The sequence below is a fragment of the Nipponia nippon genome, unplaced genomic scaffold (genome assembly GCF_047370975.1).
Source record: "Nipponia nippon isolate SJK-2023a ecotype South Korea unplaced genomic scaffold, ASM4737097v1 scaffold_4, whole genome shotgun sequence".
Lineage (NCBI taxonomy): Eukaryota > Metazoa > Chordata > Aves > Pelecaniformes > Threskiornithidae > Nipponia > Nipponia nippon.
In genome coordinates this window covers 26,262,880-26,288,763 of record NW_028262358.1, presented here as the reverse complement: position 1 = coordinate 26,288,763, position 25,884 = coordinate 26,262,880, and the positions used below count along the sequence as shown (strand labels likewise).

At 42.2% G+C, this 25,884-nt stretch overlaps 1 protein-coding gene across 12 annotated transcripts in view; it reads left to right on the top strand.

Annotated features, from left to right (window-relative positions):
• TRERF1 (transcriptional regulating factor 1) overlaps positions 1-25,315 on the top strand; it is a 104,333-nt gene extending 79,018 nt beyond the window's left edge. For 9 of the 12 annotated variants that reach the window (XM_087776510.1, XM_087776517.1, XM_087776509.1 and 6 more), the window contains 14 exons: positions 1,647-3,305; positions 3,927-3,976; positions 4,736-4,886; positions 5,829-6,077; positions 9,535-9,904; positions 10,491-10,551; positions 11,321-11,460; positions 12,192-12,295; positions 13,508-13,583; positions 18,458-18,546; positions 19,399-19,512; positions 20,341-20,529; positions 21,022-21,230; positions 21,888-25,314. In XM_087776510.1, coding sequence (XP_087632636.1) covers positions 1,914-3,305; positions 3,927-3,976; positions 4,736-4,886; positions 5,829-6,077; positions 9,535-9,904; positions 10,491-10,551; positions 11,321-11,460; positions 12,192-12,295; positions 13,508-13,583; positions 18,458-18,546; positions 19,399-19,512; positions 20,341-20,529; positions 21,022-21,230; positions 21,888-22,209 — 3,516 coding nt within the window. In that variant the 5' untranslated portion in view covers positions 1,647-1,913 and the 3' untranslated portion in view covers positions 22,210-25,314. Of the gene's footprint in view, positions 1-1,646; positions 3,306-3,926; positions 3,977-4,735; positions 4,887-5,828; positions 6,078-9,534; positions 9,905-10,490; positions 10,552-11,320; positions 11,461-12,191; positions 12,296-13,507; positions 13,584-18,457; positions 18,547-19,398; positions 19,513-20,340; positions 20,530-21,021; positions 21,231-21,887 lie in introns of all 12 variants that reach the window. The other 3 variants (XM_087776518.1, XM_087776520.1, XM_087776519.1) reach the window with 3 other exon arrangements.
• The last annotated feature ends 569 nt before the right edge of the window (positions 25,316-25,884 follow it).

Below are 25,884 nucleotides of genomic sequence, written 5' to 3'. Positions count from 1 at the left end.
CTGAAAAATCTTGTTGGCAGCCTGACCATTCATTGTTGACTCCTATCTTTTTTTTTAATTGTGCATCTATAAAAATCTGGAAGGGAGTGTGTTCGGAGAAACTATGAAGCAATGTATATTTCTGGAAAGGGGAAATAAACTTGCAATTATTCTCAGCCATTATTTGTCACGTGAAAATGTTCCATGCTAATGGCTGCAGATGGTTTACACAAAAACTGTGCACACTGAAAGCCCTCTTCATTGGGCGCTATGGTTTTCTGTCATACATTATGCTAGAACGGAAAAGGTTTTTTTCTGCCTGCAGCTACGTATTACCCTTATTTGCTGTTGCTAGCACAGACCTCGTTAATATGCATCTGGCAATGGTTAACATTTTCTCCGTCAGTGACTTCACATTTATCCATCTAGATCAAGGATTCTCCTAAGTTTAAAAAGGTAAGGGCATTAGTAGGCAGGAGTCTTTGGTGGAAAGCATTACGTTTAGAAAGGCAGATGTGAAGGAGGTAGAGTGAAGGTTGTGCTCTTGTTAAAGTTCGGAATCAGCTTCTATGTTAAATGTATTTATGTGTGCATAGGCATTTTGTACCTCTGTGCATGTCTGTGATTGTAGACACAGTGATCGCTTCATACTGTGGAACAGTAAAACAACCCTATAATGCGCCTATGTATTTTGTTTTGTTCATCAAAACCAGTACAGACATCTGTAAAGTGTTAATCTGAATTACAGTTTATACAGTAAAAATGATAAAAGGTTGCGTTGGGTATAAATTAGTCTGTTAAAATAATGCAAAGCGAAGAAGAAAGGGTGAGAGGGTAGAATGGAAGTTGGAGTTGAGCACTCCTGATGTAAGGCGAGTGATGAGAAGATTTCCATGGACTGGTTTGGTCTTAGCATTAATCAGATTCCACACAGACGTAGCAAACAAAGCTACGTGCACAGATGCAGTTGGGTAAGTATGCTCGGGATTTTTTTTTTATGGTCACAGCAATGAGCATTAGTGTTGCATCTTATTCTTCAGTGACACTTTATTTTCATACTGCCAGTGGATACCACCTGTAGATATCCTGGAAGTTGTGAGAAGCTGTGGAAGGCTCTGTGCAAATCCTGGATTGCAATTGACTTTTCTGTATGTCCTTTTACATGCTGATATCTGAGTACGGTCAGCTTTGTTCAAAGCTATGGTTTTCTTTCACCTGCCTTTTCAGGCCTTTGTGGAGGCACCTGTGGTGTCCGCAGTACTTGATTTTGTGTTATAAAATGAGCATGTTGCTCTTGACAAGAAAGCTGTAACACTAGGAAGGTGACTTGGATTGGTAGTCAACTGTCTGGCTAAAACTAATTGTGAGAGAGCAGTACGTGGCCAGCTAAAACTGCTTGAATGTTCATATACTTTAGGGGAAAAAACAGTTTTGAAGAATACGCCTTTATTGGTTTGGCAGACTGATTTTATCAGAGCACTAGAGAAGAGGCAGGATAATGGGATGAGATGAAGTAATCTTAACTGCTCTGGAATAGCCCAGCTGCTACAATTTTGTATCTGATTATGCATTTCAAACTAGGAGATTTTACAGTTTACTTTGAGGGAATAACAATAACAGTTTATGCAAAGAGCCAGCACTTACCTTGTCTTTCTCTTACTCCGCAGGTGCCTGGCACGCTGAACCTATTGATCTGTGGAGGATTTGTGCTGTGGTCCATTTATTGAAGATGTGAAGCAACGTCAAGTGTGAGATTGGAATTACTGACAGACTGGAGAAAATCTTAGTCCTTGTGATGCACGTGGACATGCTGAATTATAAGTAATTCTAGCTTCTTTTCCCCTCCCCTTCCTTCCCCTCACTCAGCTATCTCAGGGTTCATAGAGATTTCAATGGTTCGTGTGCCTGTAAGTTTGGAACAGAAGTGACCAAAAATGGGGGACCAGCAATTGTATAAAACTAACCATACTGCCAACAGCAACGAGAACTTGTACTACCAACAGCACCAAATGAACTCCCTTCCATCTCTAAATCATAGCTATGGGACATCTGTTATGGATGCTCCCCAGGCGTCCCCTCTCTCCCCACAGTTTCCCCAAGATTCAAGAGACAGTATAGCTTTGCCTGTAGGTTCAAAAAGTCTTGGGTCAATGGATACATCTAGACAAACCAGTTGGACACATTCTGGCTCAGGAAACCATGTCCCAGCGAGGAACAGCTTGAACAATCAAAGCGCAATGTGGAGCCCCCTTGGGCAGGGGGAGTCCCATGACGGATACCAATATTCTTACTCTCAACCCAGTGAAAATCGATCGCAAAAAATTACCAGTGGGGTCCTGCATAAATTGGACTCCTTTACACAAGTATTTGCTAACCAAAATCTGAGAATTCAAGTCAACAACATGGCTCAGGTTTTGCACACGGAGTCTTCAATGGTGGATAATTCTGGTGACAGTGCGCTCAGGCAGCTGCTGTCCCAGAAGCCAGCGGTTGAGCAACAGCCTGTAACTTCCAGTGTACAAAGATATCAACCAGTGCCACAGCAAACGCACCAGAATTTTGCAAGCACACAGCAAAAGCAACAAATGCAAGTCATGCAGCCCCAACAGTTGTACTATGACTACCAGCAGTATTTATCGCAAATGCAGATGCATTCTGCGTTTCAGCAAGGACAGACGCATGTTCAACAAATGCAGTCCCAGCAGCTCTTACCGCAACAGATGCAGCACTTGCAGCAGACTCAATACTACGCTCAGCCGCAGCAGGGGCATCAGCGGCTCTCAATACAGGAGATCCAGCAGCAGCAGCAACAGCCAACTCGGCAGCAGCAGCAGCGGCAGTGTCCGATGCAAATAGCTCAGTATTACCAAACGCAACCTGTCATGCAGCAGTTACAGCAACAGCAGCAACAGATGCAATTGCCGCTTCCTCCGTATCACAGGGAACCCGATCCAAAGACTATGCATGAACCACACCAGTACCCTCAGGATCCAAGTCATCCTGTGCAGCTTATCCAGTTGGGAGCAGTGCCTCAGTATTGCTACCAGGATCCACACGAACAGTACAGGCACTTGTACCCACAGAGTTTACTGCAGCAGCAGCAGCAGCAGCAAGATCAGCAGAAGCAATATCTGAGTGAGAGCAGAGCACTGTCTCTGAACTCCCATGTTGGCCTCACTCCACCAGAGACTACGGAGGATCCCGCACGGCAGGAGATTAATTCTGTAGGTAATGCTGTCCCTCACCGAACTCTTTTGCCACCCTCAGGAGTTCATCTGAACAACAAAAGCTCTCAGCAAGACTCTCCCAGCGCTGTGTGGCCTCAGGTAGGTAATATTTTAGATCCATGCTCAGCCAAATTTGTTTTGCAGAAGAGTAGCAAGGTGTGGAAACCAAACGGTTGCAGGAGAGCCGGAAGGTTAGGCTGCGAGCGGTGGGCATCGGTGGGATGTTTTGGGGAACTTTGTTAACAGACCTCCTGTCTACATCGCTTGGCTTGGCTTTGGGCCAGGCTGGCAGCAGCACAGAGCTGCTGCTGCTGCAGGGCTGCTGCTTCCCTTGCAAGAGGCTTTGGGAAGTTCTGCCTCGGTTTCTGGGGAGGAGGGACCCAGCTACAACAAAGCACTCCTGCTAATTTTTCAACACCTGAGGGCTCAATTGTTCAGGAAGAGTTAGTCAACTCCCTGTTTCCACAAGTAATACTTCTGGGTCAGAGCACAGGCTTCAAGCAGCAGGTGAGTGTAAGAAAACTTGCACTAGCCATGCTCACAGAGGCACTGATTTGGTAGAGATGTGTAAGGTTCTCAACTCAGAGGCTTTTAATATTAATAAAATCATATGGAAAATGCAAACATAATGCTGTGAGGACCTTCATTTATGCATTAATATTTCCTGAAAAATTCTTTTCTCTTTTTCCCCCCCTCTTTTCCCCTCTCCTCCTTTGATAGCAGGTGCAACTGTCAGATGGCAGACTGCAGCCGCTGTCCCCAGAACAAAGGTATTTTTTTAAAGATTTTTTTTTTTTGTCTTTTTAATTTAAATATGAAAAATACAAAGGAGTGCTGCTGTTTAGAGGGAGGGGAACGCACTCTGGGTAGGTTATAGTTGTTGCCCTTCTAGAAACATCTTTAGTTTTGTGCTTTGTGAATTTAAGTTTGTGTGATTTCCACCCTACCTCCCAGCAATAAAATCAAATAAATGCTTTGTCTTTCAAAAAAAAGAAAGGGAAAAAAAAAAAAGGAACCAAAGAAAAAGCAAAAGCAGGGGAGCAGTTATCTCTGTGTTGCATTTGTAAGAGAAGAGGTGATGTGTGGTTTGGATTTGTATCTTTGGCAGCAGGGATATTCTGTTTTTCTTAGTCTCATCTCTGAAGGGCTGAGGTGTCCTCCACCATGGTTGTCTACCCTAAGTAGGGGCATTGTGTCCAAGTACTTGTTAACTGCTGTCATGAGTGGGGAAATGTAAGTCTGTCATGACAGAGCTTGTGGGTTCTCAGACTCTTCCATGCCAAGGGCCAAGTTTTGATGAGCGTGTCCTACTCAAAACTTCCCTTCTCCCCATCTTGGGAGCAGCTGTTCTAGGTTATTGCCTGTGTATTCCACAGCACTCACCCTGTGCTTAGTTGTGGCTTTATAACCATCTAGCTGTAAAATTTTATTGACTTCCTTGACTAAAAAGCTTCCTCTGCAACAAAGGGAACATGCCAAACTAATGTCTCTTCTTCTGTTCCATGCTAAAAAAATGAAAATAACACCAGTGGCCAGAACAGAGAAACACTTCCTGAGAGAGCTGATGCAAAGAACAAGCTAATGTGTTCAATATGCTTGAAGGAGTTTAAGAGTTTGCCTGCTCTAAATGGTCACATGAGGTCACACGGAGGAGTAAGAGCATCTCCTAACTTCAAACAGGTAGCAGTTTGTTTTACTTCAGTATTTGGTGCTCTCCTTTCTGTGTTGATGTTTGCTTGCTTTGCCGTGCTTTGCTTTGCTGTCAAAACTTGTTCTTCTCGGCGCTGTTTTGTTATGTCATACCCTGTGTAAGTAGAAATGCACATAATTCTGCTAGTTTGTAGGCCAGAAGTCGTGCTTGAAAGTCAGAGGCAGTGGTGGAGGACAGAACAGCGTTTGTCCTTCTGTTTCTCTGCACATTACGAAAACACCCTACAAAGTTGTGCCAGGAGCATGTAAATTTTTTTCCCCTTGTGTTTGTTTATTGTATTAGAAATATCAGGAACATCAAGTCTTCCTTATTTTCATTTGGACTACTTGGATGACTAAGGGATGTTTATTGGAAGCCTTCCCAGGCTTTAATCGAAGGAGCAGGATTGTTGAATCTTTGACAGCTTTCTTCCCAAGTGTTTTAGTTCTATAGGTATCAACAAATACCAAACCAAAAATGTGGGTTTGAATTGTTCTGCATAAAAATAACTTGCCCTGTCAGTCAGTCTTTCTCCATCCTGGTATTTTAGAAATTCTGTCCTAACGGGGAATACCACAGGAAGGCAAAGAGCTACCAGAGTTACACCATCTGTGTCTTTTGTTTTTAGGTGGGTGATGGAGAAGTCTGTCTTTATGGTGATAAAAAGAGCACGTGTTTATCTCCCCTCCTGCAAGTTACCTTGTAAAGATGCTTAATGTGGTTATTTATCACCGAGGCTGAATCCTATGTAGGAGTCATAAGTAATCTGCCAGCTTCGTTCAAGGCAAATAAGAGAGTCCAAGAAGCAACGCTGTTGTGTGTTTTGTAACCCTGGCCACTTCTTTTCAGCCACGGTGCATACGTTGCGTAGTGTATCGATCCAAGAGTAGCTCTCCCTCACTCGGGCTGAAAGCCTTTAATTGTCTGTACAGGATGAAGGAGAGAAACCACCACAGCAGCCGCTGCCTAAAGAGGTGGATAGCCTCGCGCCCATCGTCATGCCAGTGTCTGTCCCTGTAAAGCTTCTGTCACCTGAGCCCAGCACGCAGCCCTCTGCCAGCACTGCCACAGTCAAAGACAAGCCTGCCAACTCTGTGTCAGATGATGAGATGCCCGTTCTCGTGAAGATGACTTACTCTCCACCGTGCAGTCCAAAAGTGGCCAACCCCTGCTCATCCTCTGTGAGTGCTGTGTTTCTTGCCACTAACTGTGCTGTGCTTGTCAAATCCCTTTGCTTATAGTGCTGCTACTTTCTAAAATGTCCATATTTTAGAATATTTTCTGGAATCTTAATGATGCCTAATAAACAAAAAAGCATCATAGCATTTCTTCCTCAGTCATTTGAAAATACTAATTTTTCCCTTTGCTGGGGAATCGAGACCTCAGTTGAAAATAAATCATTTGAAATTGGAATGTGAAATTCTTTTATCCCACTAGAACAAAGGGATTTAGTATCTTTTTACTGTTTTTGTTTTTTCCTTTTCAGGCTGCTTTGTTTCTATGTTATTGCTTAAATTCAGCAGTTTTATTTCTTCCTGTTTTTTAAAGTCCGATATATGTGCTTCTCATTTCAGCCGAAGATAGGAGGGCACTGTGCAGTACTTACAGTGTGTGCTCTAAGCCAGTATGAAGCTTGCCGACTCAGAGTTTTGCAATGAAGTCATTTTTCCCTTTCTCTCAGCATGCATCAGATCTAAGGGTTAATCACTGGGAATTCTGATATAGGAAAAATAGCTATGCTTAGTGCTTTCATTTCGCTCATAAAACTGTAATTGTCAGGCAGCACGAGGAATTGATGAGTACTTGAATGAGATGTGAGAATTCTCTTTATTGTTTTCCTGAAAGAGTCCTGGAGCAAGCAGTATTTATTCTGCGTTTCAGTGTAGGAATAGATTTTGCTCGTTCCTTCAAATCCATGCTTGCAGACTACGCCATGATAAGAGATTACTGGGGAGTATAAGTACTGTATGGTGTTATCTGTATAATGCAGAGAAATACCCTTGTGATTTTTTTTTTTCCTTCTCCTCATGAGGCTGATGGCCAAACGAGGGGACAGCATATACCATCGTGGGTGATTCCTTATAATATTTGTGTATTTATCACCCCTTTCCTGACCCTTCAACTCAGACATATGCACTAATTTTAAATGTATATAAAATCTTTTACCTTCCTTTCAGACAGAGGTTTTACACATAAACTTCCACTTTACTCTGGAAGCCAGTATCTCACAATACTTAGCTTGTAACTCAGCAGTACAATTTTTCTTTTCTATTTCTAGTTTCTGGAGAGAAAAGGGACAGTCTTTTCTGAATCCTTGAGCTCTGAGTGGGAGATCTTCTCTAGAGACATCAGAGTAGGTGGCTTGGGCTTGTGTGTTTCTGCAACGTATGTAAAGTGACTGCGATTAAATCTGCCAGTGTTTGGCTAAATGCGCATTCATTCACTCAAAATTAGGCTTGCAGTCTTTGTTATTGCCCAAGCAAACTAAACTCGCTCAGTTTCCTCTCTGGATCCTATCTTTTATATAAGCAGTAGCATTGGAAACATTCAAACATCCAAAAATCTACAGTTCCCTCTTCTTCTGTAAAGAGATTGTGCCATTGGAGAGTCTTTTTTTAATAGCAAAGAACTGGAGCTGGGTTGCATTTATTTGTACTGTGCTTTGAGCTGTCCAGAAAAGCTCCCACAAAGCTCATGGAATCAGTGAAATCAAACAGCAGAAGGAAACTAAATATTCAGCAAGGCTCCAGGACGGTGAGCTGAAGCTAGCAGTCGAGCGAGGTTTATCAGGATCTACCCAGAGCGGATCTATCAAGGTGCAGCAGCAGGGCCCACAAGGATGCATTCGGTCTTGGATAATGGGAATCAGTTCCTGGAGCTTCAGAATAGTATTGGGGTGGTTCTGCATTGAGAGCCCATGGGCATTGCTATCTCCTTTAATACTCCCTGTGATTTTTTGTTTTTTAAAGTAGCATCGGCATAACCACACTGAGGCTAAGGTATACTGTAGGTGAAGCAGCACAGGAGATGGAGGTGTATAGGACTTCTATACTGTTGTCTTGGTTAGTTTGCTAGTGAGAAAGGAGCACCAGCTCTGTCACATTTAAAGAGCAGAACAAAATGAGCCCTTAATCAAAGACTTGGATCTGGCCTTCAGGGTTTTGGGTTTTTTTTTTTTTTTAGGTTTTTGTTTGTTTGTTTTTTTCCTTGAGTTTAGGGTTTTTTTCCCCTTTCTCCTTTTTGAACATTAAATGTTCACCATTGTGATGGACTATGTCTGTGGTTACGGGTAACCCTCACCCTTTCACTGTTCTGAATGTCCATTATGAACAAAATTCTCTGTAAAGCTGCATGTTTTCCTGCAAAAGGAAAACTTTTCCAAAACTTAATTTTTTTTTTTTTGAGAGAAAAAATGTCAACAGCTGTTGGAGAGGATACAGCCATGATCTAACAGAGAGGACAGGACCTCTGTAATCAAAAACATTTCCACAAGCTGGAACATATTAACATAAGGGATAAAGGGTGACAGTGCTAATGCTCCTTTAACATGATTTTTATTGGGTGAATGTGATTCTCAAGAACCACCCATGGTGTAAAGATGTATGTTGTCTAAACATACATTGTAGTAATTTACTTTATGTAGTAGTAGCATTTAGCAGATGATGCAGACATTCTGGAGTAACCCTATCTGTCAAAAATTTTCTTCCGCTTTCCAAGTTTATCCTAAAGAAGATCTACAATCTGAACACCTGAAAGCAGAATATTTAATACTGTGTTCATCTACTAGCGTCTCTGTGTTCTTAAAGCACAGCCTGAGAACCTGTTTCTTCCCACCTCACCCCCACCCCCCAGAAATCCAGATTCCAGGTTTGCATAAATTCTGTGCCTTCTGCTTCTGTGGACTCAGGGATTTATTATTAAATGATTTTTAACATTCAAATTCCAGAATTCTAGGCATGTTACGGTGTGTGAATTTCACAGATGGTCATCTACTACCCTTTTTCCTCCAAGGAAGGAGGAGAGAGTTAAGTTCAAGATTTGTTGCAGCTGGGCTGTACTCAAGCTGATGGGAATGTAGTGATAAGAGGCAAAGAATTTGAATTTATTACATTTTTCTTCCTTTCCTGCTGCTGAGTACTGCAGTAATTTCACTGAGCTCATGTGTCCTTCCTAGTCAAACAAAATAAATGCATTGGAAAACATCTCCAATAAAGTTTCTAATAAACTGTGACTGGGTAATGAAGTAACTCCCTGTGTGTGTTCAGTGCAAATAGAAGTGCCCAGGGTGTTCGGGTGGAGCTGAAGAAGGGTGTGGGAGACTCATGGCCTGGGAGGGCCGTTCCCTGCACCTTCCAAAGCTGGCAGCAGCCTCTCCATGTCTGTGCCTGTGGCTCAGCCCTACCTTGACCCAGAGGGCTTGCTGAGGGAGGTGAGGGCAATTTGTCCTGATTGTTCTCACTCCCCTGAGGTTTCTGTGTAGCACCAGGTACTGTACTGACCAGGCTTATTACGGTGGTACCTGAATCACTGCCTGGTGGTAACAGCTTTTCTGTGGCTGTTGCCCTAACCTGTAGGGGATTGTGTGCAAACCACACTTAAGCATGCCTAAAGACTAAAGTTCTGCGTGTTTTCATTCAGGAAATTAGCAAAAAATCTCATCAAAGTGCTGTAAAATTGGAAGAAAACTTCAAACCATTGCAGGACAAGAAGAAGTATCGGCACAGACCCGAACCTCTCTTCATACCTCCTCCTTCCTTCAACTTCAGCATGTCCCACTCCGGTGCCACCCTGTACCAGAGTCAGCTTCGCTCTCCCCGTGTCCTCGGAGATCACCTGCTAGACCGGACGCACGAGCTCCCTCCCTACACTCCGCCACCGATGCTTAGTCCAGTTCGGCAAGGGTCTGGTCTCTTCAGCAGTGTTATCACGTCATCTCATAGCACCTCGCATACTCAGCTGCCACTTACTCCGCTGACACCTACTCCACGGGTGCTCCTGTGTCGGTCTAGTAAGTGTTATATTTACAGAGTGGCAGTATGTAGTAAATACCACTGTCCTCTCTTCTGGTGCTACCACGTTGACGATTTTTACACATGCATGGCTGGTTCTGCTACTTCACAGGAAAAGTCCATCCTTATCAGGCTTTTTGCCTTGGATTTTGTAGAGGGGGTGTTAAAGCATGAAGTGAATAGAGGAGCCTAACCAGTGAGTAAGGCTGTGATCTTTCAGTGTGGTCCGCCTCAAGAAAGGGCCACCGTGCCTCTCGTTACACCTGGGCCTTCTGAAGTGGAGGGAAAAGACCTGGTTTGAGATGTGGCGTTCCTTTTAAGTATTTGTTGTTCAGTGCTTCACAAGAAGAAGTGTCTGATCATACATGATCAGGGCAGTAGAAACCTCTGTGAGTTAGGACATTTGTTACCTATAACAATTTAGACTGTCTAAATATTGATAAAGGCTAATGTTTACTTAACAGACTGGAGTAACATTGATGTTTAATAGGCAGGTGGCAATGCATCCCGGGAGGTGGAGCGTCAGCAGTGATACAGTTGTTACCAAAATACCCTTTTAAACTCAAACTCCAATCTCTGTTTCAGATAGTATTGATGGAAGTGTCATTCCGGTGACGCCTGGGCCTGGAGAACAGACTGTTGAACCGTAAGAAAAACAATATTGGTTTTGTCACTGCTTTTATAGACTGGCTCCAGCCGGTGTGGCCTTAAGTCTGTTGAACTGGGCAGGTAGTGTTCAACTACCTGAAATTATGTTGGGCTGGATGCATTTAAGGTTGCTCTGGATGGTGGCTGAGGACATTGGGAGCAAAGTGGCTGTGGGAGATGTAGGTGTTGTGGCTCAAAAATGCTAGGGGAGGCTTGGTGGGAGCCACTGAAGGTGAAAAAAGGGTTAGTGATGGCTGGGAAGAGGGCCGTGGGGAGAACATACGCTGATCCAGTACTCTGGCTTTTATATGTATTAACTGTGAAGCTTTGGAGAGGTGTTACCTGGTAGGTTCCACGGGGCAGACTGCAGATAGGATTATCCCGCAGCAGTAACGTCTCTTTCTGCTCTCTACTGAAGAGTGCCCTTCTCTGTGGAACAGAAAGTTATTGTTTCCAGCATCTAGCCTCTTTGCTAGTCAGCACGCATATAGGCTAGCTTGGGTTGTCCGTAAGGTGTGATGTCTCAGTATAGTTTGAATCGTGTATTGAAATTTTGGGTCCCCCCAAGAGATAGATCAGCTCTCTCTAATATTCAAAGTCCTTATCCCACTGAGAGTAAAGCATTGCGTAAAGCAATCTGACACAACTTCCTGCCACTCCAGTGTAATAAAAGTTTTGTTAGAAACAAAATGAATACTAATGTGAGTTCCGTTTTTTTTTCTGCACGTTGTGTAGTTGCATACTTATTTCTTTATTTGCCTTTATAGACGTATCAATATCGGGTCCAGGTTCCAGGCTGATATTCCTGAGCTGCAGGACAGATTGCTAATGGAGAAAGATGTGCACAAGGCTACTTTGGTTTGGAAACCGTGGCCAGAACTAGAAAACAAAGTCTTCCAACAAAGAGGTACGATGATTTGCCGTTTTAGAAGTCCATATGTCACCCTGTGCCTGTTGAAGAAATTCACATTGATTTCTCATGTGTATACTGTACAAAATGTTCAAGAGAGTATGAATGACTGAGAATGCAGAGCAAGAGACCAGAACTGCATGTTACAGATTCAGAGTAACAACATTATATAGCGGTACTTCAAGTGAAGTCTGGATGAACTGTTTCCTGATAGCCAAGGGGGAAAGATCATTGCTGGGAGGTGGTTTTTTGGGTGCTGCACTGCCTGGTAAGGGCAGAGATGACAGATGAGAGGCAGCTGGTGGCTCCTGGGCCTGTCCTGTGACCAAAACTGAGAGGAAATGTGATGGGCTCAGTGGCTTCTACCACTCCTGAGCAGAGTTTGTTCCTGCTTCCAGCACGATTCATTTCTGTTTCTCTACTCTGGCTGGAGCCTTCTTGGCACAGCAACGTCACTGGCCTGTGCAAGCCACTACCTCACAGCCAGATCTCTGCCTCTGGCTCTGCAGTAGCCTGTCCCACCCCAAGGGTGCATCCTGCAGATCCCGTCACATCCCCTCCTCAGTGAGTGATCCTAAAACCAGGAGATGAGGTGCTGGGGGGAGAGAGTATGAAAGCTCTTGCCCTGAGCTGCATTGTCTTTGAGTGGCATTAGAGAATCCTTGGCTCTGGATGTTTGACTGACAGGCTACTGTATTAGCAGTAAAATGTTGACTTGTTTCTGACAGTGGAAGACCTTTTAAATATGAGCTGTTCCAGTGTGTTACCTGGTGGAGGAACTAACTCAGAATACGCTTTGCACTCTCTCTTTGAGGCGAAAGGAGATATTATGGTAAGATAAGAAGCTGAAAGGGGAGATATGATCCTCTTCTGCAGATGAATTAGCATGCTTTATTAAATGGATTTAGATATGGTTATATAAAAAAGACATTTCTGATTGATTAGCAGTGATGCTTTAAACATCCTGTAACATTTTTGGGGAATGACTTTTCCTTTTCATTCTTTAATAAATTTAAATTTCAAAGCAGTGCCTCTCTGAAGGCTTACTGTATATTTCATATAGATAAGATTACTTAGTTTATAGCCTTGGGGCTTTGAATGTCTCCCAGTGCTTGCTCCAGCCCTGATATTTCACAAGCTTTACATTTGGTCACAGAGAGCTTAGTCCTCTTCTAGCCCTTATAAAAACCCTTTTTTGTAGCAGCAATCACATCTACTTATTTGTTCAGAACTGTGAGGTAATTGCACACGGTTCTCATATAAATAATGCATTTCAAATATTTGCATTAGTTTAGTGATGGGAATGTTATTAACTAGGGCAAAACATCCATTTTGCCCAGTGTTAGGGAAAAGACAAGGCCCTGCACCAATTCCTGGAAAGCCAATTTAAAACAAAACGTAACGGAAGACAGGGCTGGAATGAATTTCACAGGATTGTCTAATACACTGTTTTTCAGCTCGCGTCCCAGTTTCCTTAGGCTCTGTTAGCTGTATCTGAGGGGTCTGAGACAGGTGACTGAACTTACTGTCAGGATGTGAAATTTGCTATACAGGGGGGTCTGCATTGTCACGGGAAGAATTTTAGGGATCCACAAATCATCTGTCTCCCTGATCCAAAGGAGGATTAACTGTACTTGCTGTCATGCCTGACAGATGTTGACCCAAACAGATATTCTGAAAGATTTCATGCTATAAATATTAATGCTATCAAACCAACCATTAAATATTAGTATTAATTAACGCTATCAAATAAAGCACTATAAACATATTTGTATGTGGCAAGCAGAAGGGAGGGAAGAGCTGGAAGGTGCTAAGTAATAGCTGCATTTGGGCTAATTAAGGCAGGACAGGTGTGCATTAGGTGCTCTTCTGTGAGGTACAGTGTTAATGGGCCTTGGAGTAATTTGGTGTGATTTTGTACGACAGAAAAGAAAAAAGAGGGCAAACTAATTCATATCCTTGTACCAAATAGTCTTCTAAATGCAGTTGTATGCAGCAGCTGACTGCATTTGCTAATTCTGTTTTCCCCTGCTTTTTCATTTAGGTTGCTCTCGAGAAGCTGCTGTTGAGAAAGCCAGTGAGATTGAAGTGTCATCCTTTGGCCAATTACCACTACGCCGGTAGGTTTCCTTGCGATCTCTGTATCCGCTGGTTTGTGGAGTCCAAGGCTGGCATCCCAGGCTGGAGCATGGGATCACGCTGCACTCTCTGCCGTCTGCTGCAGGGATGGCAGCCTCTAATAGAGCGGTGATGTGGACAGTGCGGGATCGTGCTTCGGGAGCCTTCTGTTACAAGTTTGGCAGTTTTTCACCTGACTGATGATGTACAGAAAGTTTGCGTCCCCGTTGCTGTGTAGGGTTCTGCAGATTTAAAACTGTCTCAAGTAATTTTTTTTCCTCTTTTAAACTAAACTTTAATTTGTTGATCTCCTTTTAAAATTGCTGCTATTCGTAGATTCTGATTTACTAGCAGTAAGGTCTTCATTTTCTGGTATGTAAATGTCTGTCATCATGCCTTCCTTTTCTGAGGTGATGGTGCATGATAAATGAATACAATAATCATGGGCATCCTTCCAAAGAGGCAATACTGTAACTCTCACTGGTGTCTTAGTACTGAATACCAAGCCTCTCTGCATGGATCTAGCTGAAAAAAAAACGGGTCTGGGGTGGTGACTTCTTTAACAAACACAGCAAGAACTGCATTTTGGTGATGAAGCAGAAGTGCCCTGTGAAATACACAAGGTGGTGTTAAGCCATTGGACTTAAATTATGTCACCTAAGCATAGGTGGCAAATGTCTCTCCTCTGCAGCCCTCCATGTTATTACTTAATGCTTCAGAGTGGCTGACAACTGCTTGAGCACACAGAATAGGGTTTTACATAAGAGATTTAAGAGTTTATCTCCAGTTTAGGCTCAATAGGAAAGAAGCCAAGAATCTTCTGGTGGTCAGTCCATCACAATGTCCAGGGTCATATACTCATTTCCAGTTACAGCCGTTGTGCCACATAAGGATAGAAGCAAGCTACTTCCTGGCTGTAGCGGCTCACTGGAAAGATTCCCAAGTAACAAGGACTCTTTTGTAAAACAACTCCTTAACCCCTTGGCCTGCGAACGAGAACAGAAACATGTTTGATGGCAGCTGATAATGAGAGTGAATAAATGTGAAGATCAGGTTTTCAGTCTTGGCTGGGAGAGATGCCTGGTGCCTTTGGTAACAGCTCTGTTGCAGTCCAAAGGGTGGAAAGGGGGTGGATGGAGAAGGAGGACGTCAGCCAGGAACTTTGACCAGAGTCTTTTGTCTGAAGAGATGACACCAAATCATATGTGTGAGACAGTCCAGGGCATGAGAGCAGGAGGATGAGCACATATCCCAGCAGCCTCATCCTCAGCGAGCCATCTAATTAGCAGAGCAGATAAGAAATTTCTGCCTGTGTGGTACAGGAGGTGGAGCAGTCTTTACTGAAGCAACTTCACAGTAGTTTCGGAAAGCATTTTATTGTGATGCAGGGAAGAACCAGGAGAGACTGTTTCGTTTAATCTTTCACGTGAGATGACACTGATCCTTGTTAACTAGCACTGAGACGTATGGACATCGGCGTATCCCTATTTCTTAAGCAGGAAAGGAAGTTTGATTCTGCTTAACGCAACATGAAACAAAATCTCACCAGTCTGGATTTAAGTACCATAAAATAACAAGACAAAGCATTACTTACTAATGCTCTTGAATGCACCGCGTGATTGCAACTTATATTGATAGCCACGTTCTAGCACCGTGCAGCAGCTCTTGAATAATAGTTTACTTGTAGTTGATAATCAGCCACTCAAGGCATATGGGAATTTCTCACAATCTAGTGCATGAATAGCTTAATATAACTTCAAGTGGCATTTGTTTGGGTTAACTCTTTGGGCTTTCTGCTCCGTACTCAGAAATCACAGCGCTCAGGCACCGCCACATTTAAGGGTAGAACAGACCAAAACAGGGCATGGCACTGGCTCGTGAGAATTAACTGATACCACAAACAATAAATATCAAAACTCATCCTTAGCATTGCCCTCGAATGAGGGTACAAGCAAATAGCTCACCTCTGAAACCTGTTGGCTCGTGAGGGAGGGAAGTTGTAAAACTTGAGGCTTTTCTGTTGTGAGCCAGAAGAGCTGGGCATGCTGACCCAGGGCTGCTTGGAAGAACACCCTAATCTCTCTGTCCGGATGCTTTGCCATCTGTCAGGATGGTGTTTTAGGGAAGAGGGAGGGAATGCGTATCTAATACAAGAGGAGCGCTGTTGCAGACACTTGAATTGTTTTCATTTGAACAGTGGAATTTCTCAGGTCTGAAGTTCTCCTGCAGTGAGAATTGCAGGAGAGATGATCTCTGTAGTAACGTGCTTCAGACAGTCTGAAAACTTCTTGTAACATACTGTGATAGGGTATGGATCGGACCCAGCATATGCTGCAGGTAATGGATTTGAGCCACCTCTCAGGGGGGCTCCCTGGGCGTAGGTGTAGCCCCCTTGAAACCCACAGATTGGGCCCAAAGTCCCCAAATTTGTAGATGATATTTATTGTCAGTTAATCAGTGCAAAACCAATATGGCAGATAAAACAAAATGTAGGCTAAATGTTTAAACATAAAGATTAGCTTTAAAATTTGATCTGTATTCCAAAGTCCAAAATTCTTTCTTGCTGCATTGCAGATATCTCTCTATGCACGTTCTCTATATCTCCCTCAAGCTAACAAGAGCAAAAGCGGTTTCCCAGCAACCAGAGTTAAAAACAGCTTTTCTTCTGTTTCTTTTCCTACACAGGATTTATTCTATTAATTAGGTTACTTCCAATTAACCTGCATAATCTTATAAGGGTCTCTGCTAATACCACAGCTATTGGGGAAACTCTGTAAGGCCTGAATCCTCCATAGGTGTGCAATAAAATTAGTTCATGGGAGTGATTTTTTTTTTTTTTTTTTCTTTCCCCCAGAAGGGTGGGTTAGAGGCAGGAGAGCATGACTAGAGAGGTTTGCTGAAAACGAAAATCTCTCCTTTGGTGGTGCCATGATTTTTAAAGTTATACTTCGGCATAGTAGAGCAGGCTCCTGGACTGAATCAGGGCATTTACCCCTGCCCAAAGGGAGGGTAAATGCAAATGACTGGCACGTTGTGTAAGAAGGGAATGGTGCTGGTTCAGGGTGGGAAAGTTGGCAAGGCAGTGTGTCAGCAAAAAGATCTTTGGGTGATAACGGAATAAATAAAACTCGTGGCTTGAAGCCAGTGCCTTTCTCTGATGCTGAAGAGAGCTTTGGTGTAAATCTCTGTGGAAATAACTAATGCATGCTTATATCCAGTACTGGAAAAGCCTGCAGAAAACAGGTTGCAGAAAAGTTCATTTTGTAGTTTTCAGCATATGACGGAGCAGGTGAGATACCTGCTCTAAGCTTGTGAGCCTGGGAGTTGAAACTGAAAAGCAAAACGTTTGCAGTTAATTAAAAAATCTATATATATATTTTTATAGACATAAGCAACCTGTAGAGTTCAATATCATGCATGGTGCCAAACACAAGTTAATTGAATTCAGTGCAGAGGCAAGCATTTCTATGGAGAATGGTAACATTGACAGGAATATTAGGGATTTCTTTTGATAAAAGTTTCAGATGTTTCAGACACTCAGACTGAAGTAGAATCTTTATAGCGTAAGTCATTTCAAAGGCATCCACTTTATGGCTTCTTGCATATCCTTCCTTTGGTGTATGTAATGCTGCCCACTCTCACAAACAGGACACTGCTTTGATGCAGTAGAGCAATCTCGTGTTCCTTCTGTTTGACTCATACTGAGGGAGCACAAATTCATTTCAATTTAAATGTTGATTTCACATTTTCATGGGCAGTTAGACTGGTGAAGCAAATGCAGAATAACAGTATTTGAAAGTTTTATGTACAGCTTCCATTAAATGATCAGAAAGCACTTTGCGTGTATTGCACAGGGCTACAATCTCTATCTACTTGTGAACTCTATCACAGAGCATTTGAGTGTCTTACCTCAAGCCATGCAAGTGAAGAGCTGCAAAAGGACCTTGTAAGAGTTACTGTCTGGAGAACAAAAATGATAGATGAACTTCTGTGTAGCTGAATGTAAAGTGGCATATAGGGGAATAAGCAATACAAGCTTTATGTATAAAATTATGAGCTCTGTGATGATGCTTCTCAATTAAAGTGAGACCTTGGGATTATAATGCTAGTTCTATGAAAGCATCAGCTCTGTATTTTACAGCAGCTAAAAAAGCCCCAAGTCAAACTTTAAGAGTATAGATAACATGGCGATGTCACTGTGCAGGTCTGTGGATTGCTTATATGTTGACTGTTATATGCCTTTCTGGTCCCTTCATCTCTAAAGGAATGTTTTAGTACTGGAAAAGGTTCAGAGAGGGACAGCAGTAATGACCAAAGGTGTGGGAGTGACAGAAAGGACATGCAGTCCTGAATAGCGTGGAGATAACGGTCGAGATTTAAGAGCGAAGGGTCATCCAGCGAAGCTATGGGGAGCCAGGAAGCAAAGAAAAGGAGGTGGTTCTTCATGTGGAGGGTCTACTGATCGTGAAACTCCTTGGCAAAGGATGTTTTGGGTGCAAGAAGTTTTAATTGGTTGAAAGGAAGAGTGGGTCAGCACTTACAAGGATAGTTACTAAATAAGCAAATTGCAACAGACTCAGGAAATCCCCTGTGCCGAAAGCGGTCAGAGGTTAAGAAAAATTAGGGAGAGGCATTGTATTTGCTTGCCGTGATCTTACTGTTTCCTAGGCAACTGGCTGTGACCGCTGCTGGAAACCGAATCCGGGTTAGGTGGACTCGAGGTCTGAGTCAATACAGCCATACTTGTATTTGGGTAGCAGCAATTGCTAGCATGTGCTTGAGGTTTCCCAGTTTTTGTTTCAGCTACTACATCAATATAAAGGCGGCGGGTTTTTGTCATTTATAATGAATTCACTCTTTTTTTTTTTTTTTTAAGGCTCTGACAAATGGACGCATCAAGAAAGGAGGCTGTTCAAAGAGGCATTGTCCACCTACAGCAAAGATTTCATATTTGTACAGAAAATGGTAAGGTTATTTCTGTTCTGTCAATTGTTTTTTCCACTTGCTGCATTCTGTTCCCCTTCGTTTTCCCTCCAGTGCCAGACAAGCTTATTGCAGGCATAGAGCCAGCAGTGGTTACAAGAACGCATAGGAGTGGTATATTCCGTTTGGTGTACCTATGCATGCAACTGCAGCACCAGTAAAAAACAGTTAAAAACAAATGAATAAAATCTGTTCCTTTTGTTGTTATACGTAGAAGTTTCCACACCTGGAATCCAAGTCACGGCATTCCATGTGTGGGACAGGTATGGTGCTCTGCTGTCATCTTGGTGTTCTCTGGCAGTTCGTTAAAAGGTACCTGAGTCACTGGCATGGAGCCTTGCCCCAGAAAGGGCTGAAAAAAACTGTTAATAAAGAGAGAACGTGCTTGGACATGTTTGGGCTTAATTTTCGTGTTCTGCCACAAAGCAGAAAAGACAAGGTGTATGTACGCATCTCAGGGCAGAATACCTTACTTGTTAGCTCAGATGTTGAAAACACATTTGGGTTTATAGGAACCAAGTCTTAATTGCTAGATTTCTCAGGAGTGTTGTACACTTGAGCTACAAAAGCATATTCTCAGTCATTTTCTGACTAGAGTCTAGAGAATCCCAGAGAAATGTACTGAAGCTGAAATAATCAACACAAATTTGACTGAAAAACAATAACTAAAAAAAAAATTATTCTGTAAGAGTATTCCTGTTGTAGTCAAACTGTCTGTCTTTTCTCCATTTGAATGTTTGAGAAATAAAGCCTGCCTCTTGGAATATATTAAAATTGTGTTTAATGAAAGCAAAAAATTGAGATTGGACTATTTCTGCACTTACTTAACTACAGGTTAAGTCTAAGACGGTTGCACAATGTGTGGAATACTACTATACCTGGAAGAAAATCTTGCGTTTGGGACGGAAACATAGAACACGTTTAGAGAAAAAAAGAGAGGAATGCCTGGTAAGTCTGTAAAAGAATATGAGAAAGTTTTTAACACTTGATAATTTTTGTTTGTCCTGTTTTGAGGAGGAGGTTGAACTAGATGACATAGGTCTCTTCCAACTGAAATTATTCCGTAATTCTACGTTATGTTCTGTACAAGTATTCTGTGACCTCAGCTACAGCAAGATTTTGTATTCCTGGACTGTAATGGGGTAAAAGAGTTTTGACTAGTGCATTAGCTAACTGTAGTCAGCAATTACGGCTTTTGCTGCTGATGAAACAGGTGAACCTCTGTAAATTATTCCTGTGCCTGTGCATACTCCTAAAGGCTGCTCTAATATTCTAGTACAAATACTGCTTACGCAGACTGGCAATGCAATTCTTTGTGTGTGAGTCTGTATTACCAGTAGTCTGAGTAGTCTTAAGAGATGTGTGGGGTTTTTTGTTCGGTTTTAGTGTTTTTTTGTTTTTGTGTTTTGTTTTGTTTTGGTTTTTTTAAATAAGTCCTTTAACTTGACTATGAATATAGAGTACATTGCCATTCTAACAGCTAGGGGAGAGTATTGCACCTTGGCATCGGTAGATTCTTGGAGCCACAGCTGTGTAATGCAGATGGAGGGTGTTTTGAGCACTGTAGTGAAGCTTCATGAGCTGTAGCTTGTCCGTTAAGGGGCGGTAGTTCCAGCAAGACCAGAAGTTCATTCAGGATGGGAAAAAATACTGAAACCTGGAAGCAGACTTGACTAAGCAGCATCTGCTGTTCCAGTACTGTCTATGTCCTGCTATCCAGTACTGTCTGTCTTTGACCGTATTTCTAGTATTTCTTAAATGCACTGTCTATTTCAGACAAGTGGAGAAGAGGAAGTATTAGAGGAAGATGAGGACATTGAAGAAGACAGAAAGGAAGAAAGGGAAATGCAGAAGTCTCCTGACCCACCAGCTATCCCGCTTGTTGGATCTATAGATCTGCCTGCCCTTCAGAGTCTTTCACTTTCTTCATCCTCCTTCATCTGTGAAATGCCAAACTGTGGCGCTGTACGTGTGTTTGGTATCTTTAACAGCAGGGAGGGTTGTATGCTAGTGAATTGTGATTTTTGGAAATCGTGTTTTTAGGCTATTCCTGGCCAGTGGTCTCTCCTGAATATCTCTGGGCAAACCATTTTGCCTGCTTTTAATTCCCACCTCACAAAATATAGGCAATATGCTGATCTGTACATAAAATTGAATCCTGAGATGTTGTATCAATTAGAGATACTATACAGTAACAGCTCTGACTACCTTTTCGTTATACAACTGCAACGATAGGAAAGCTCACTGGTTTGTTTTATTATGACTAAGTTTCTTTAACTCTAGTGGGATATAGCTGAGAGCAAGCAGCATTTGACCAAGTAGATTGAGTGTATTAGACGTGTACAGTTGTTCTATTGTAATATGCATTCAGCATACTTCTCTCTGCAGTTCCTGTTCCAATGCAGTATTTTTTTTGGTTTTTATTTTTTTTCTTCCCTCTGCCCTACTCCCCGTCAGGTGTTCAGTTCCCGACAAGCGCTAAACGGCCATGCTCGCATTCATGGAGGTACGAATCAGGTGACAAAACCACGATGCACCATTCCAGGCACTAAGCAGAAATCTGGTACGCAGAGCGGATACTGCTCCATCAAGAGTTCACCTGCTCACAGCACCACAAGCGGTGAGACCGACCCAACGACAATTTTCCCTTGCAAGGAGTGTGGCAAGTAAGTGCATATGACTGTCTGCAGTATCGCATCACGTTTGCCTATTTATATTCTAGATGAATAGTGTTGTGACAAACTCTTTATTTTGCTCTGATGGTCTCAAAAGAACAGTTCCCCCTTAGATGACATGTCCTCTTACCAAAACCTTCAGGGGTTGGTTTGCACGACGTTTCGGATGCTTCCTCTGCAGTATTTACTCCAATTTTCCTGAATCCATTTACCTGCTAGAATTTCTACATCTGGCAGTCCAGCTTCCTGCTTCATCACAGACTTGCACGTGACAGTGGGCAACTTTCTCTGTGTTTCAGTGCTTGAGTTCGTACATCCTAATGTGGGATTCCTTCAGTTTTTCCCTGTTGTGCAAGATCGTTGTGAAACTAAGTACAGGAAGAATTAGGATGTGCATAGATACTGAAGCAACTGTGGGAGCTACAAAATACCTCCGGCAGAGTCGGAGTGGGCCATTTTGATACTGGCAGGATGTATAAATCTGGTAGTCTGTCCCTGAAATTCTCACCATGGCATTGCAGACTTCGCTGACTTCTATTTCAGGACGAGGAAGCAAATGTACTGATAGGTTGTTGAGTCTTTTTTGGCTCGCTTCATCGAAAGCAATGCGTTTTTATCTGATTTTTTTTTTCCCCCTTTAAAATTTAGGGTCTTTTTCAAAATCAAAAGCCGCAATGCTCATATGAAGACTCACAGACAACAAGAAGAACAGCAAAGGCAGAAGGCTCAGAAAGCTGCTGTGGCAGCAGAAATGGCAGCCGCTATTGCGAGAACTACTGGGCCAGTTGGGCATAGTTTGATCCCTCTGGATCACATGAGTTTGGTTAAACACGTTGAAAATGTTGGTGACATTGACGATGATGTTGTTCAGGAGCTGGGTGATGTCATGGAAGAGAATGAAGTCATGGATGCTGACCTTTTATTGGATGATGAAGATGCAGATCTACTGCAGGATGATGCTGAGTTGTAAATAAAGCTGTTTGATGGACAGCTACTGAGCACACCCTGAATGGATCAATCAGGAAACCTGGACTGCTCGTTTTTTCCCCACTGACTGTAAACTACCTGTTGAAAATTATAATTCTTATATCCAGGTCTAGAAAAAAAAAGAAATCTGCTTTTTTCCCTTTTTTTAATTAATTTGTGTTTTTGGGGGGAAAAAAATAAATAATTGGTACAAATATTCTTATAAGGTGTTTTTATCTGAGCTCATTTTGCTGATAACTTCCAAGGCCACTAATTACAGAAGTTCATGGTTCTGCTCTCACTTCTCTCCAGACGATCCCAGTAGGATCTTTAGTCTTTAACTCTTCCAAGTTTCATTTTAGCCCAATTACAAGAACGATCTTCACAAACTTCTGATGGAACATTTTTTTTTTTTTGCCTGTACTGGATCACTTCCAGCATCTTCTAGAGACTAAATGTCATCTCTGTTAAGGAGATGATTACATTCTTTGTCTTTGTGCTGTCATTTTAAGGGAGGTGGAGGGAAAAAAAAAATCTGATTTAACTGTGAAATAATTACAGGAGTGACTGTATCATCTGTAGTATCGCAGTACTTTCTCAGTTCTGTCTTGCCTTAATGCATACGTGTTAGGCAGTTTGTAAAAGCATTGGTTACACTGTACATTTTCGAGCTTCCATTTTAGCAAGGTTTTGATCTGCTGATTTTAAAATTACCTAATTCAAGGGTTGAAGAAAGAAGGTGATTGTACTGTGGTTCGCATCATCTGATGGGAACACTGAATCAGGAACACCGCCTTGGTAATCAGATTGCACTGGAAATATATTTTGCTGTGACAATAAATCACACTGTTGAATAGCCATCTCTGGTTTTAGGAGAGTGGATGCTCAAGCAATACAGGAGCTTGCTCTCTCACCAGGCAAATACAGGGAGACATTCTTGCCCGTGGAACAGAGATTGATGGAGTATATGCCTTCAGCACGTTAGTTACTCCTCGTAGGCGTGAAATGTTATTCTTGTGCCATTTTCAGTCCTCCTCATTACATCAAATTCAAATGTTGTTTATTTAGTAAAACATACTCCAAAGGTGAGTTGACACTGCTGTTTAATTACCATTTCTCCTCCCTTAGGTTCAGATCTACATGCTGGATGTCTTAACACCATTTATATACGTCTAGATTTGGTTCTCGAAGTAAACAGGATCTCAAAAGAATTGTACCTTGCAGAATTAAAGAATTAAGGAAGAATCAGAGTTAGGTTGAGTGGACCTTTAATTGTAGAATACGAATACTGATTTTAGAGCTTTCACAGGTAGCAGCACTGATTTTTCTTGTGAATTTTGCACAGTAGAAGAGTATTGCTAACTCTATAAAATATTTTATAAGACTGATTTCAGATCTTCCAGATTTCAGGGTTGTTTGGGTTTTTTTTTTTATGGGTTACACTTTGGTTTTGGGGGGTTTTTTGCCACATTCCTAACATCTTAAGCAGAATCTGAGAGATGGTGGATCTTATTTTCTACTGTCTTTCTTCCTTGTATAACTATGCAAAATGAGGGTAAACCATGGCACTTTTGTATAGGAGTACCGGACCACATGAGTTCAAAACCAGTGGGACTCATTGGCAGAGAGGTGCCTTCTCTGTCAAACCCAAATACGTGAAGCCAAATGACCTGCAGTTGCTCTACTTAGGGTCGAATGTTCTGATACTAAAGAACAACCCTTCAGGAGAATGGAAATCACTTCTCAGTTTCAGGTTAGTGAAGTTCCTGTGTACGTGGTTTGTTTCAGTGTTTTTTGGGGTTGTTCCAGGGTTTTTTGGTTGTTTTTTTTTTTTTTTAGTTGGTTTTGACCAGCGGGTGGAATTTCACTCCCTCTGCTGCATAAGGGATGATGTTCTCAATTACTTTACCTGTGTGAGTTTCAGGAGATCAGGCAGCAGCCGCCTTTCCCCAGCAGTTCCTGTCCGTGCTGTGACGTGTTACTTTTACAGGGGCCGTGCAGCCCAGGTTGTTCAGCTGTATGCTGCCAGCTAGATCCACTGGTAATAAATTTGGGAGATTGTGCAAGCCTTAGTGGTTTGCAAAGTGGAGGCTTTTGTGAGCAGTAACTTGAGTTGGCTTTTAGGAGCCCATGTTAGAAAAACCCGGCAGTCTCCTCTTTCTCTTCCAAACTTGTATCATTTTGAACTTTTAAGGACCTTTGTGAGAAAGGCTGCTACACTGGAAAATGGAAACATGTTTTCAGATTCCCCTGTTAATGGTGGGAAAAAATGAGAGTGTTTAAGCAAAATGATAATTTAAGCCAGTGAGAGTTCTGCTCGAAGGATAGAGTGACATACAGTAGAAACTTGTGGGCTTGATTCTGAAGAGCAGCCCTATATTAAAGAATCTGCAGTGGAACTTTTCTAGCAACAATGGGACAGGTACCTGTGCTAAACCTAGTATATATAAATATATATACACATATATATGCCTGGTTCTGTAACGTTAATTGGGTGCTGTTTTATTGTACAGCCAAGAAGATAATAGAACAATGATAACCAAAGAAGTTATTCATAAAGGAACAAAGAAGTGCACATCTCTTAAGCAGTACACAATATAGGTCTCAAACATTGACTTCATTAAGTGTTGCATTGGCTGATGTTAAACAGATGCTGTTCTGCCTATTTGTACATAAGTCGGACATAGTTTTATGTCAGAAAAGTTGTTTTCTTGCTGATGGTTGATGATGGAAAACTGTTCACTATTGAACTTAGTCCTCTTTGATAAAACCTGTACATACAGAAAGCATATTTTATGAGAAAAATCTTATTTTCAGTATTTAACTGTTATTTTGTTAGAAGATGGTTGTAAATATTTTAGGTGCTTTAGTGTAAAAAGCAGACTGTAATTTTAGGTGGCAGAGGAAGTAACAAAATAAAAAAATATACATTTGTGATCTATGCTGGTTTCAGGTTCCTGCTGTTAGCATTTGACTTGCACACGGCTTAATTTCAGGTTACTGCCTACCTGGATGTGTGTATTAGGATGGCTTAGCAGCATGAATTAGTACTTGTTTGTTTCCCCCCTCCCCCTTAAATATTTGGTACTGATCAGAACCTGTGTTATAATATTAACTGCTATTTATATGTGTAAAAAGAAAGGGGTTTATATGACATTTCCAGTCATTTTTATACTTTGGTAAAATATAGTTGGCTGGGTTTTGCTAACAGGCTGTACACTTTTTTTTTTGAAGTATTTTTAGGGGGGGGGGGAGAAGTTTGAAAACTAAGTTCGTGTGTAATTGCTTTTCAAAGGATTCCTGAATCGTTCCAGGGGAAGAAAAAAAAAAAAAAATCATGCATTCACCTCTACACAGTGGTGGACATCAGTATTCTTGGTAAGAACGAGTTGTGGTAAAAAGTGTTCTCAGAAAGGGGAATAAAGCTGAAGAAGCCTCCTCTCACCCTCAGCGAAAAAAAAAAAAAAATCATCACCTGCCCTGCCTCGGTGTCGGAGAAATGAGCAATTCCCGCTTTCTTCCCTCCGTCAGTGGAGGAGAGAAACGTTTTTCTCCCTGGATAAACGGGACGGGAGAGCGTGTGTGAGGGGAACGGGGAGGAGAGGTGACCGTTGGGCGGGAAACGGTTTGGGCGGGCGCGGGGGTGAGGAGAGCCGTTACAGCGCGGCTCCTTCCCTGA